The sequence below is a fragment of the Dipodomys spectabilis genome, unplaced genomic scaffold, assembly GCF_019054845.1.
Source record: "Dipodomys spectabilis isolate Male_0828 unplaced genomic scaffold, ASM1905484v1 ptg000241l, whole genome shotgun sequence".
NCBI lineage: Eukaryota > Metazoa > Chordata > Mammalia > Rodentia > Heteromyidae > Dipodomys > Dipodomys spectabilis.
The window spans coordinates 451,391-463,919 of NW_024870918.1; the positions used below are offsets into that span (position 1 = coordinate 451,391).

Consider the following 12,529-nt stretch of genomic DNA (forward strand, 5'->3'; position numbering starts at 1 on the left):
TATATGGAACTGCCTGTCAGTCAGCATCACAGAAAGGTAAGGGGGATGGTGAAGATGTGCTGGAGATGGACACAGGGAGAGAAGGTAAGTCCTTGAGTGCGTCCTGCATTTGAAGGTCAGGTTGCATCTTTCCTGGTCAGCACTATGGAGGCAAGAAAAGAATCTTGGGAGTGTAAGGACAGAAACCACAGGGCTCTTAGAATGGACTGTGCATTGTATGAAACAAATGACTTTCTTTTCCCCAGGATCTTTGTTCCTTAGAAATTCAGAGAAGCCAGTTACATTATTTCACATTAATATCAGGGTAATGCTGGCCTTGTGAAAAGAATCTAGAAGTATTCCCTTCTGTTTAATCTTTTGGAACAATTTGAGCAAGTTTGATACTATCTATTCTTTAAATCTTAGAAAAATTCAACAATGGAGTGAGGAGTTTCTTTTACAGTATTTTAAAAAATTACTAGTGCAATTTTTTTTCTTTTGTATTGCTGGTCTGTTCAGGTTTTCTATTTCATTTGGAATCTTGTAACCTTATTGAATTCTTTATTGGCTCTAATAATTTCATTATCTCTAGAACTCATGTGGCATCCTAAAGACCTCACCATAAAAAATTTGGAGAACTATGTACATTTACATATATATATCCAGAAGATTCAGTATTCCGATGTATAATTGTTAAGAATCTCTGAGGGGGCTGGGAAGGTGGCTCAGTGGTAGAGTGCTTGCCTTGCATGCTTGAGGCCCTGGGTTCGATTCCTCAGCACCACATAAGCAGAAAAAAAAAAAAAGACAGAAATGGCGCTGTGGCTCAAGTGGTAGAGTGTTAGCTGAAGAGCTGAGGGACAGCACCCAGGCCCAGAGTTCAGGCTCCGTGACCCGACTCTCCCCACCCCCCAAAAAAAAGAATCTCTGAGGATTCTTTGTACTTTGCATTGTCAATTTCAGTGTCTCCTATCCATTTGATTTTGAGTCTTTTTATATTCATCAAACAAGTTCATCCTTTATCTGTGGTGAGAACTCTAAAAATCTGTTCTCTTAGCTAGATGAAATATACATTACATTATTAACTATGGTATATGTAATAGAATTGGTCACCTGAACTTATTCCTCCAGTCTGCAGCTTCCAATCTCGCTTTTAAATCACACATAGCCTGGTGCTGATGGCTCCTGACTGTAATCCTAGCTACTCAGGAGGCTGAGATCTGAAGAGCAGTGTGAAGCCAATCTGGGCAGGAAACTCCATGAGACTCTTATCTCCAATAAACTACTCAAAAAAAGCAGGAAGTGGCAGTGTGGCTCAAATGGTAGAGTGCTCACCTTCAGGAAAAGAAGCACAGGGACAGTGCCCAGGGTGAGTTTAAGCCCCAGGACTGGCAAACACACATACACACACACACACACACACACACGCCATAACATATATGTTTGTTTCAACATATACAGATTGCTAATTCTGCATCCAGACCTGGGGTACAATGGAAAGCAAGAAAAGACATAGGCCTTGGCTTTGCTAATACCTGTGGCTATCTGATTGGTTAACAAGGGGCCTATCTCTCATGGCTTCATCACTGATCTCCCAGAAAGTCAAGAAGAAGACAAAAATGAATGGAATCCAGGGAGGTGGGGAGGAGACATTTCTGTAGCTGGCAAGCTGCAACTTCCCAGAGAAGTAGACCTGAACCTCAAGCCAAGAACACCAGGCTACTTACAGTTCTCGCGAGGTTTCCAGAGGCCGGCGGCGGGCACGTGCGCAGGGGGGAGAGAGGGGCAGAGAGGGGTGGGCGGAGTGGGCGGGCCGGCGGCGGTTGCGGTGGGGACAGGGCCTGGCCCCCGGCCGGGCATGTCGCAGCTCCCCGGCTGGTATCTGCTGTGGCTTGTGCTTCTGCTGGTTCGGTTCTCGCGGGAGCTGAGCGCAGACATCGGCAGGGCCAGGAAGCTGTGCGGCAGACACCTGCTGCAAGAAATAGTCAAGCTCTGTGGCGACACTGATTGGAGCCATGTCGAGTTTCCTGAGCCTCCGCCCTCGAAAGGGCCGATTCCCCAGGCTTCCCGGAAAGTGAAAGCCTCCAAAGCCGGCGCCTTCAAGAAACACCATAGCCTCTGGCAGGGTTGGAGAGGAGTCACGCACCCAGGTAAAGGACATCCAGCCCGGGGATGGCTGCTCATCCCTGCACACTTCTGGCCCTTGAATTTGCTCTGCCAGGCAGTGGGCTGGGGCAGGATGTGGGGAGTATGTGTCTAGTGTACAGGTAATTAAACCAACAAAACTCAGGTGTATTGCAAACCCTCTCTCTCTCTCCCTCTCTCTCTCTCCCTCTCCCTCTCCCTCTCTCCCTCTCTCCCCCTTCTTCTGTAGAGGAAAGAAGGGCCCACGTGTTCGTAGATATTTTCCCCAGCTTCACCTTTCTGGAGTGCCCTTGTCAACCAGCAACCTCTATATCCTTCCAAGTCCAAGCAGGTATCGTTTCCCCAGTAAAAACAACATGCATCTTTTCAGACTCGAAATGTTTTATTCAGGCATCTAGGAGCCGTATCTAGGACGTGCAGGAGTTTTATTTCACAATCATCAGCACTAGACATATAAGTGGCAAAAAGTAAAAAATGTAAGGGAACCTTCTCAAATCAGAAATTGAGTGGTGTGGCCAGTGCCTCAGGCCTCTAACCCTAGCTACTTAGGAAGCTGAGGTCTGAGGAACACAGAAGCCAGGCCAATTAATCAGCAAAAAAAAAAAAAAAAAAAAAAAAAAACTGGAAATGGTCAAGTGCCAGCTTTCAGAGAAAAAGCTAAGCAAGACTATAAAGGCCCTGAATTCAAGCCCTGGGACCAAGCACAAAACAAATAAGTAAAAGCAGTAAGTACTAACATATAAAGCTTTTATCCATTCTTGTCTGTATTTCTATTGCTCTTGGCCACAGTACATTCTCCATAAGGTTTACTTAAAACTTCATGTACTTGGACTTCATTTACAAGTTAAATGATAAACTTACTGAGATTTTTTTTTTGGGGGGGGGTCAGTCGTGGGGCTTGAACTCTGGGCCTGGGCACTGTCCCTCAGCTCTTCAGCTCAAGGCTAGTGCTCTACCACTTTGAGCCACAGCACCACTCCCAGTTTTCTGGTGTCTAATTGGAAATAAAAAGTCTCATGAACTTTCCTGCCTGGGCTGTCCCTGAACCACGATCCTCAGATCTCAGCCTCCTGAGTAGCTAGGATTACAGGCATGAGCCACTACCACCCAGCTTTATTGAGAATTTCAAGTCCTGGACAATAGAACTTTAAAACTAAATGAAAGACTGCTCAACTTAAAAGCAGTTATAGTAATCCTAGCTACTCAGAGGGCTGAGATCTGAGGATTGTGGTTCAAAGGCAGCCCTGGCAGGAAAGTCCATGAGACTAATTAACCACCAGAAAACCAGAAGTGGTGCTGTGCTCAAAGTGGTAGAACACTAGCCTTAAGCAAAATAGCCCAGAGACAGCACTCAGGCCCTAGGGTTCAAGCTCCATAACTGACTGAAAAAAAAAAAAAAGCAGTGTTGTATTCCAAACATTTTCCAAGGACTATTTCATGGATGTATTTTACCCAAAATGCTAGAATTGCCCCCAGCATGTAATAGGTGAAAAAATAACTTTATACTTAATACCTTCAAGTAGTCAATAAGAAAAATATTCTTTGGAGTTTTGGGTTTTTTCCCCTCTGTTTTTGTTTTGTGTCACATTTTGTAGCCCAAATTGGCTTCAAACTCTTGATCCTCCTGCTAACAGCCTCCTGAGTAATGGAATTATAGGGGTGTACCTAGCCAGCAAAAATATTCTTGTTTTAGTATCTTCCAGCTACACTTTCATGTTTTGGGGATAACATTTCCAACAATGTTTTCCATTTTACTAGAAAATGTAGTTTGTTCATATTCCACCCCTAACATAATGTCATTGGAACTATTACCTTTTAAAATAATTTACTTAATTTAGTTTTATACAAGTCAAGTGTTCTGAAGTTTAAAAAAAGCAAATATACTGTCATGCCAATATTAGATGCTAATGTGGATGACTGGAACAAATAAAAATAGTGCCTGTCATATTGTACATACTTAACAGCTTATTTTTGAGTGAATATAGGGGTCTAATACAATTACTGCTACTGAGAATGAAAACTTGAAGAAGAACCCATCAGACTGAATCTTGTTTGTTTTTCTTCATGACACTTACCTGCATATATACTCTTGCTGTCCTTCTCTTACCCTGGAAGTATCTCTCTTTAAAGTCTTCTACTGTTGACTCAATTCAGTGATTCTCAGATTTTTGGTGTTTTTTCCATCTGTTTCTATTTTTATTGTTACTGTAGAGTTGATATATAGATGGTCATAGTTAAATGAGTAATGGCTATGAGTACAATTCATTTTGAACCATGTCTCCCCCCCTTCTGTCTCTCTCTCCCAGTGTTTCCCTCTCATCCCCACCCACAAGATATTCATTTCATTTGCCGCTCACTGTCTAGTGAGTATTGCTGTTGTATTTGTTCATCTTTTTTCCACCTTTTATGTGCCCTCTTTTGCCCTCCCAAATACAAACAAACAAAAGAAAAAGGAAACAAAAGCAGCAACATGGCAACTAAAGAATGTCTCGTTTCTTTTTCTTGGAGTTCATTTCATAGAATATTATTTTATATGATTATTTGCACCTAGCTATTGAGCCTTTGTCCACCACTCCTATACATTTCCTCTTTTGGCCTCACTATGTGAATGACTAGGTTCCTATATGATTTATTATATCCCAGTGTGTGTGTGCACTCCAGTTAGAATGGACATTATTAGGAAAACTAACAATAACAAATGCTGGGGGATGTGTGGCCAAAAGGGAACTATTACACTTTTGGTTGGAATGTAAATTTGTTCAACCATTCTGGAAATCAGTATGGATGTTCCTTAAAAAGACTAAACATAGAGCTTCCCTATGACCCAGCAATCCCACTCCTGGGCATTTATCCAGTAGACCACAAACCAGGCTACACTAAATCCATCAACATAACTATGTTCATTACAGCATTGTTTACCATAGCCAAGATAGGGAACCAACCTAGATGTCCATCAGTGGATGTGTGGATCAAGAAAACGTGGTATATATACACAATGGAATTCTACTTATCCATCAGAAAAAATTATGTACCATTTGTAAGGAAATGGAAAGACATGTAAAAAATAGATTATGTAAAGCAAGCCAGAGCCAAAGAAACATAAGCTGCATGTTTTCCCTCATTTGTGGTAACCAGAATGTGCCTGTAAATCTACAAGTAAACACAATAATAATTAAAATAAATAAATAAATAAGGGCTTGGGTTTTTATGATGATAGTGAAGATTGAACTCAGGGTCCTGAGCTAGGCAAATGCTCTACCACTTGATCTATTCCTCCTAATGTGCAGGTTAATCATGTAGGAATTAATCACTTAGGAATCCTGTTTATATGTTATCTGATTCAATAGATCTGAGAAGGAATGTTAACATTACAAGTTGGACAGTTTTGAGTCTTAAAGACAAGTTCACTTCTCTTTTTTCTTCTTCCTCTTTATTCTTTTCCCCAAATCATTTTATGTCTATCTTATTCACTTAAACAGCTCTATCACTGGTATACCCTTTTCTTATGAATAAGAATTTGTATTTTGGCATAGAATCCAAGAAGAAAGTGCTTTCCAAATCCTCTGCCCTAGGTACTTGAGCTATCCACTAGCCCAAGTCCATGGGTTTGGCCTATCGAGTTATAATTTATGCCATTTCTTTTACATGTGGTATCACTGAAAAGCTGATTTTTACTTAGTTTCTGCCATCAAGACATATGGTTATATTGGATCAAGCTAGCTGTCGAAAGTTTTAATCTTCTGATTATTTGTTTGTGTCTGGTACAGGAATGCAGGAAAAGATGTCTGGAACACTGATACTTAAAAATACTCTTTTTCAGAGATACACATAACTTGAATCTAAAATTGTGGATTAGCTTGAGTGAATTTGTTACCAAAAGAAGTTCTTTCCTCTCCTGCTCTCCTCTCTTCTGCTTCCGCATTTGAACCATGAAATGATGCAGTACAGAGGCCCTCACCACATGCTCATCAGCCCCCAAGAACCATGAGTTAGATAAGTTTATGGTCACTTTAAATTACCAATTGTCAGGTATTGTACTAAAGAAGCAGAAAGTGGGCTAAGACAGGTGTAGTAAGGGAATTAGCCAAGTGGATATCTTAGGAGAAAAATATTTAAGCAGCAGAAACAATGGAGCAGACACTTCTGTCTAATATGTACTGGAAAGAGGGAGGAGGTCAGGATGGCTGGTACAGAGGAAAGAAGACAATATCAGAGAGGCAACAGGCAAACTAAAATAGGGCCTTTTAGGTTGTCATCATTATCACCAACATCATCATCATCATCATCATCATTATTTGAGCCATAGAGGAGTTAGTACCATTTTCTGAGCAGAGGAGTTACATAAATGACATTTAGAAGGAATAACTGCTTTTGAGCTCAGAGTAGAAGGTAGGAGAGGTAAATATAAAAGTAGATCTGTGAGGATCTTAGCTATGGTAGCAGTGAAGGGACTGAAAGCTGCCATATTCTAGATATAATTGAGCAGATTTGCTATGAGATATGAAGGGGGGAAAAGAGAAATAACCATCAACTGCTTTGTTAAATGGCAACTCTTTTGTACCACTGCTTTAAAAAAGAATCTGGTAGTTTGGGCATAACAAACAGGATGTAACTCTTGTGAGCCTCAAGGGTTTTTTTTTTTGGAAAAAAGTAAAAACCCAAAGGGTGATTTTAAACATGATTCCAAATTTGTGTGGAACACTGGAAGGATGGGATTTCCATCAGCTCAAAGTAGGAAAGGCCTCAAGTGAAACAGGATTGGAAGACATTATCAGTAGCTCCTTCTTGGACCTAGTTTGAAAAGTTTAGCTGTACTTTTTTTTTTCTTTTGGCCGGTCCTATAGCTTATACTCAGGGTCTAGACACTGTCCTTGATCCTTTCTGTGCTCAAGGCTAGCACTCTACCACTTGAGCCACAGTGCCACTTCGGGCTTTTTCTGTTTATGTGATACTGAGGAATCAAACCCAGGGCTTCATGCATGCTAGGCAAGCATTCTACCACCTTTAAGCCACATTCCCAGCCCCTAGCTATACTTTTAAACATAGTGAGGTTGCTTAAATAGGAAACTTTGAGGTAGAGATATTGAATAGGAAGAATGCTATATGAATCCACAGTTTAGAAGAGAAATCTTAAAGATTGAAATGTGGTTTCATGGTTATATTGATTTTTTTAAATCTACAATATTGGAAGGGATCACCAAGAGACTAAATATAGACAGAAGACTACCAAAGACACCAACATTTAAAAAGCAGTGGGGGAAGAACTAGCAAAAAGAAAAGGGACAACTAGTCAGATACAAAGCAAAGCAAGTGTGGCATCCCAGAAAGTAAGCAAAGCCTTTCAAGAAGGGATGTTTTAATATATCCATTAAGATGGAAATTGGCTATTGAATTTAACATTACATAGCTACTCATGACCTTGATCAGAGAAATATTGGTGATGGAACAAAAGGTTATTTAGAATGTAAGACATGATGAGAGAAGAGAAATACAGTTAATAATATAGAATACTCAGGTAATTTGGGTACAAGGTAGCACAGGAAGGTAACTGGGGCCCAAAGAAATGTTTGAGAACTTGGGTTTTATTGTTGTTGCTTTTTGTTCCTGGCAATACTGGTGTCTTTATCTCCCCCACCACCAGGCTGGCTAGTACTCTTGAGGTAGCTAGGATTATAGGCTAACGCCACCAGGGCTTGGCTGATTTTTTTTTTAATGTATGAGAAATAGTATTCATTTGCTTATAAGAATGATTCACAGGACTGGGGATGTGGCTTAGTGGTAGAGTGCTTACCTAGCATGCATGAAGCCCTGGATTTGATCCTCAGTATGACATAAACAGAAAAGGCTGGAAGTGGTGCTGTGACTCATAGTAAAGTGCTAGGCTTGAGCACAGAGAGGTTCAGGGACAGTACCCAGGCCAGGCAAAGTTCTGGGACTGGCAAAAAAAGAATGATTCTCTTAGTATAATTTTTTCAGGTTTCCCTAATTTGTAATAACTAGAATATGTCTACGATACTCTTAACAGGGGATCTCAATAGCCCGATTGTACATAGGACCATATATAATGAAACCTATCAACATGAACTCCACGAATTGGAAACAAGAGGTTCCTATTATGTCTTCTATGCAGTCATTTCTTTATTTTCTGTTTTAATTTTCTGTACCCTTTGTCTTGTATATAAGTTTATCCAACCCATGGAAAGTAAAGGGAATCACAGAAACAGCAGGACAAAGGATGAAGTAATGCAACACTGATAACTCAACACTATGTTTGAAAGGAACTTTACAACTTGGGGGGAGAGGTATAAGGAGGAGTAAGCCCAAGAAAATGAGGGATGGGGTAACAGTGTTGAAAAAGAAATGTACTCATTTCCTTACTTGTGTAACTGCAGTCCCCCCGTTCATCACCTTTACAATAAAGATAAAGAATGATTCATTCAGTGTGGCTGATAGTGATTTATAAAAACAAGTATGTGATTCAGTTTAAGTGAAAATTGATGAAGGGTACAGGGAGGGTTGCTGGAGTAGGCAAACAATTAGATAAATGCTCTCGAGTGGATGATCTGTGCAAATAGGTAGCAAAAAAGAATTACAGATACTAAGAGGTAAATAAAAATGGTGAAAACAAAAATGCATTTTCTCTTTTTGCTTTGATTTCTTGTGAACAAGAAAGCAACATTAGGTGAAAGTGAGTTTGGGACCCTTTAACATCATAAATTTCATTGATAGTTGGGCGACTGTTGCTCACACATATAATTCTAGCCATTCAGAAAACTGAGATACAAGGATCCCAGTTTGAAGCCAGCCTTGCAGGAAAATCCATGAGACTTTTATCTATAATCAGCCACCAAAAGCCAGAAGTAGAGCTGTGTCTCAAGTAATAGAGCATTAGTCTTGAGCAAAAATGCTCAGAAACAGAGTCCAGGCCCTGAGTTTAAACTCCAGCATGAGCACACACACACACAAAAACACTGGATTCTGTGATCTTGACTTTGCATTTCTGGGATAAATCATTTCTTAGATATTTGTAAAACATTTTTATGGATTCAGATAACCAAGCTGTATTTTCAAATTAACATTTGTAAGCAAGATGTGCTTTTAAGAGTTCTTTTTTTTTAATCTCATATTGTTCTCATCTATTTTTAAATATATTAGCTTCATAAAATGACTTCTGGGCTTTTTCCTGGAAAACCTTATATCTGATTGGCATCTAATATTATTGTAAAATAGGTGGAATCCACGTCTAGAATCATCTGCATTTGCATTGCTATGTGGTACTGAGGTTAGAGGCCCTCATGCTTGCCATGAAGGTGCTTTACCAGTTGAGTCATGCCCCAACCCATTTTGCTTTAGTTATATCTCAGATGGAGTATTACTTTTTTGCCTAGGCCCAACTGGACGATAATCATCCTATTTATTCCTCCTTTGTAATTATGACAGGTGCATTACCACCACAGCCAGCTTATTGGTTGAAATAGGGATTTGCTTTTTGCTCAAGATGGCCTTGACCCTACAGTCCTCTTGCTCTCTGCCTTCTGAATAGCTGAGATGAGCCTCTGCACCTTTTAATTTCTTTGATGATCATTGATATATTTTCAGTGTCTTTTTGTGTCGAGGTATTTTGTTTTTGGAATTTAGCCATTTTGACTTGATTTTAAATGAGCATCCTCAATATTCATTTATTTTAAAGTCCACTGTTCTCTATACAGTTTTCCTACTATATTTTGTTCATTTTCATTTCTTTCTTATTTACTGTGGCCCCCCGAAATCAGATTTGTTCCCTTGGATCACCTGACTTGTGACATTCTAGTCTGTGCATTATGATGTGGGATGAAGGTGCATGCTGCACAGCATATCTCCAAAGGGCCGGAATCTACCACAAAAGCTACTGGCCAGTATAGAATGCACTGTGGTGGATAAGGACCATCATGGAAGTCCAACAGACAATTACCATCTGGAATTATTTTTAATAATGCTGATAGAAGTATGAGTTACTTTTTGATTGTACCTTGAATATACCATCCTTTTTCTAATTTCTTTATATTTTGAAGAACAAACTGGTTTCTACTACGTGGCTATGAACCCAATTTAAAACTGGGTAAAGAACGGAAAGAACATTTTTAAAGAAAACATATAACAGGCACAAAAAATAAGTGTTCAACATCATGACATAAATATTGATCAAAATAACCATGAGGTACACCCATAAAGTTAGCTATAATAAAAGAGGAAAATATCAAGTGCTGCTGAAGATGGGGGAGAAATGGGAATCCTACTTTATGAGTACCAGAATTTTGGAATGATGTACCTGCTGTTGAAAAATGTGGTGCTTTCTCAAAAAAATTCCCATACGATCTAGTAGTTCCATAATTAAGTACATAATCAAAAGTTTTGAAAAACCATATTCACACAAAAACTTGTATGTGAAAACTTCTATAGCACTGCAATTCATAAGAGCCAAAAAGTTAAGAATGACAAATGGTCCATCAGTTAATAAAATGCAGGGTGGAAAAGCCATACAATGTCAAATTATTCCACCATAAAAGGAATGAAGAAGTTACACATGATACAACATAAATGAACATAGAAAATGCTGAGAAAAACAACACAAAAGGCCTTCTAGTGTGTGCTTCCTCAACTAGTAAACTAACGCAGGATGTGGTGATTCCTGCATTTTTTTTTTAATGGTTAAGTGTTCTGTTCTTTTCTCTCTCCCTTATTCATCTTATAGGCTTGATGGTTGACAGCTGAAAGTGTTTTTCAGTTGTTCATCTAACAATATTAACAGAATAGATGCTTCCTCAAAATCAATTAGTGATTAAAAGAAAAGAGAAATGGAAGTGACTAGTGACTACTGAACTTTTAATTACCCATATTATTATGTATTTAAAATGTAATTGTGGTTTTCTAAATAATTGGCTACTTTTAATATTGAACTATTAGGTTTCTGAAGAAAGATTTCAATAAACTTTCTCTTTATATCAACAGCCTCTACTTCTGCCACAGGACAATCAGTATTCAGCTGGGAGATTCAGTCGCTGCCTGAGTATCAATATAAAAAGATCAACTTGATCCCTGATATGATAAGAGAAGCTTCTTCATTACATGACATCAATCCACATGTCCATGAGGATGTAAAATCCCAGGAAAAAACTCTAAACAAAATTAAAACAATAAACCATGTGTTTTGGGGGAATCGCCCCCAAAGAAAACGCAGAGGATTCTCAGATAAATGTTGTCTTAAAGGATGTACAAAAGAAGAGCTTGCCATTGCCTGCCTTCCATATATTGATTCCTAAAATTTAAAGACAAAGTTGCCATCACACGTGACTAGGATGTACTAATGATTATAGGAACTATATTAAGATAATAAAAGCTTACCTATTTAATATTTATTTACTTATGGTAATTGTGCCTGTTAGGAGCTATAGTATCCACTAGATTTAAATGTACTTGTTAGTACCTGACAATATTTTATGGTGATAAATCTTAGTATTTTCTTCAATGAATCCTTTCCCTTATTTCTTTCACATTATTGGGGGGGGGGGGGGAAGGAGAATAAAAGATGTTATTGGAAGTGGTATGATCTATAAAATATCCTAAAAAGTGCCTGTTCATTTTTTGTTATTATGGTTGAAAACACTTTTAAGCTGAATTTAAATGCATTATGGAATGTTCTGCAACCCATCTGTATGGCACGTAGGCTGACACTCCAGTAAGCCAATTCACTTGTCCTACCAACTTAAAAATAACTAATCAATTACATTCCTAGTGAGAACTCTTGTATGGTAACAGTAAGTACATCTTTAATTCTTTGCATTTTATTACAGAAAGACATTCTCCAAAGTTTCTGCAAAGACACAGAGTTAGTCTAAGTTGTAAAAATCTCTTTAAATATCTTGTCTTTTCTTTAAAGATACTGATATGTGAATCAATACTCAATCCTTAGCATTATTCTGAGTTCTGGAAGGGGTTCTCAAAACATGGCCTGTGGTCAAGCCAGCATCAGCATCAGTTGGGGATTTGTTAGAAATTCAATTCTGAGGTCCTAACCCAGGCATACTAAATCAGAAACTTTGGATATAGGACCCAGTAATCTTCCTTTTTTTTTTCCAGTTGTGGGGCCTGAACTTTGGGCCTGGGCGTTGTCCCTCAGCTCTTCAGCTCAAGGCTAGTGCTCTACCACTTGAGCCATAGCACCACTTCCGGCTTTTTTTTTTCTGCTCACGTGGTGCTGAGGAATTGAACCTAGGGCCTCATGCATGCGAGGCAAGCACTCTACCACTGAGCCAACTTCCCAGCCCCAGTAATCTTCACTTTTAACAGGCCTTTCTGATAGCTCTGCAGTAGGCTAGAGGTTGAGGAACATTAGTAATAAGAGTAACATATGAATATTATGGAAGTC

The 12,529-nt window shown here is 39.1% G+C and overlaps 1 protein-coding gene across 1 annotated transcript; it reads left to right on the top strand.

Moving 5' to 3' along the window:
• Positions 1-1,837: 1,837 nt before the first annotated feature.
• On the top strand, positions 1,838-11,503 carry Insl6 (insulin like 6). Its single transcript, XM_042699361.1, has 2 exons — positions 1,838-2,129; positions 11,113-11,503. The coding sequence occupies exons 1-2, from the start codon at positions 1,838-1,840 to the stop codon at positions 11,421-11,423; spliced, it is 603 nt and encodes a 200-aa protein (XP_042555295.1). The 3' UTR covers positions 11,424-11,503.
• The last annotated feature ends 1,026 nt before the right edge of the window (positions 11,504-12,529 follow it).

Bases quoted from the DNA above. Each gene is read 5' to 3' on its own strand.
- Insl6 (XM_042699361.1), top strand. From the start codon at position 1,838: ATGTCGCAGCTCCCCGGCTGGTATCTGCTGTGGCTTGTGCTTCTGCTG. The intron at 2,130-11,112 runs GTAAAGGACATC...TTATATCAACAG, and splicing joins GAGAGGAGTCACGCACCCAG to CCTCTACTTCTGCCACAGGA.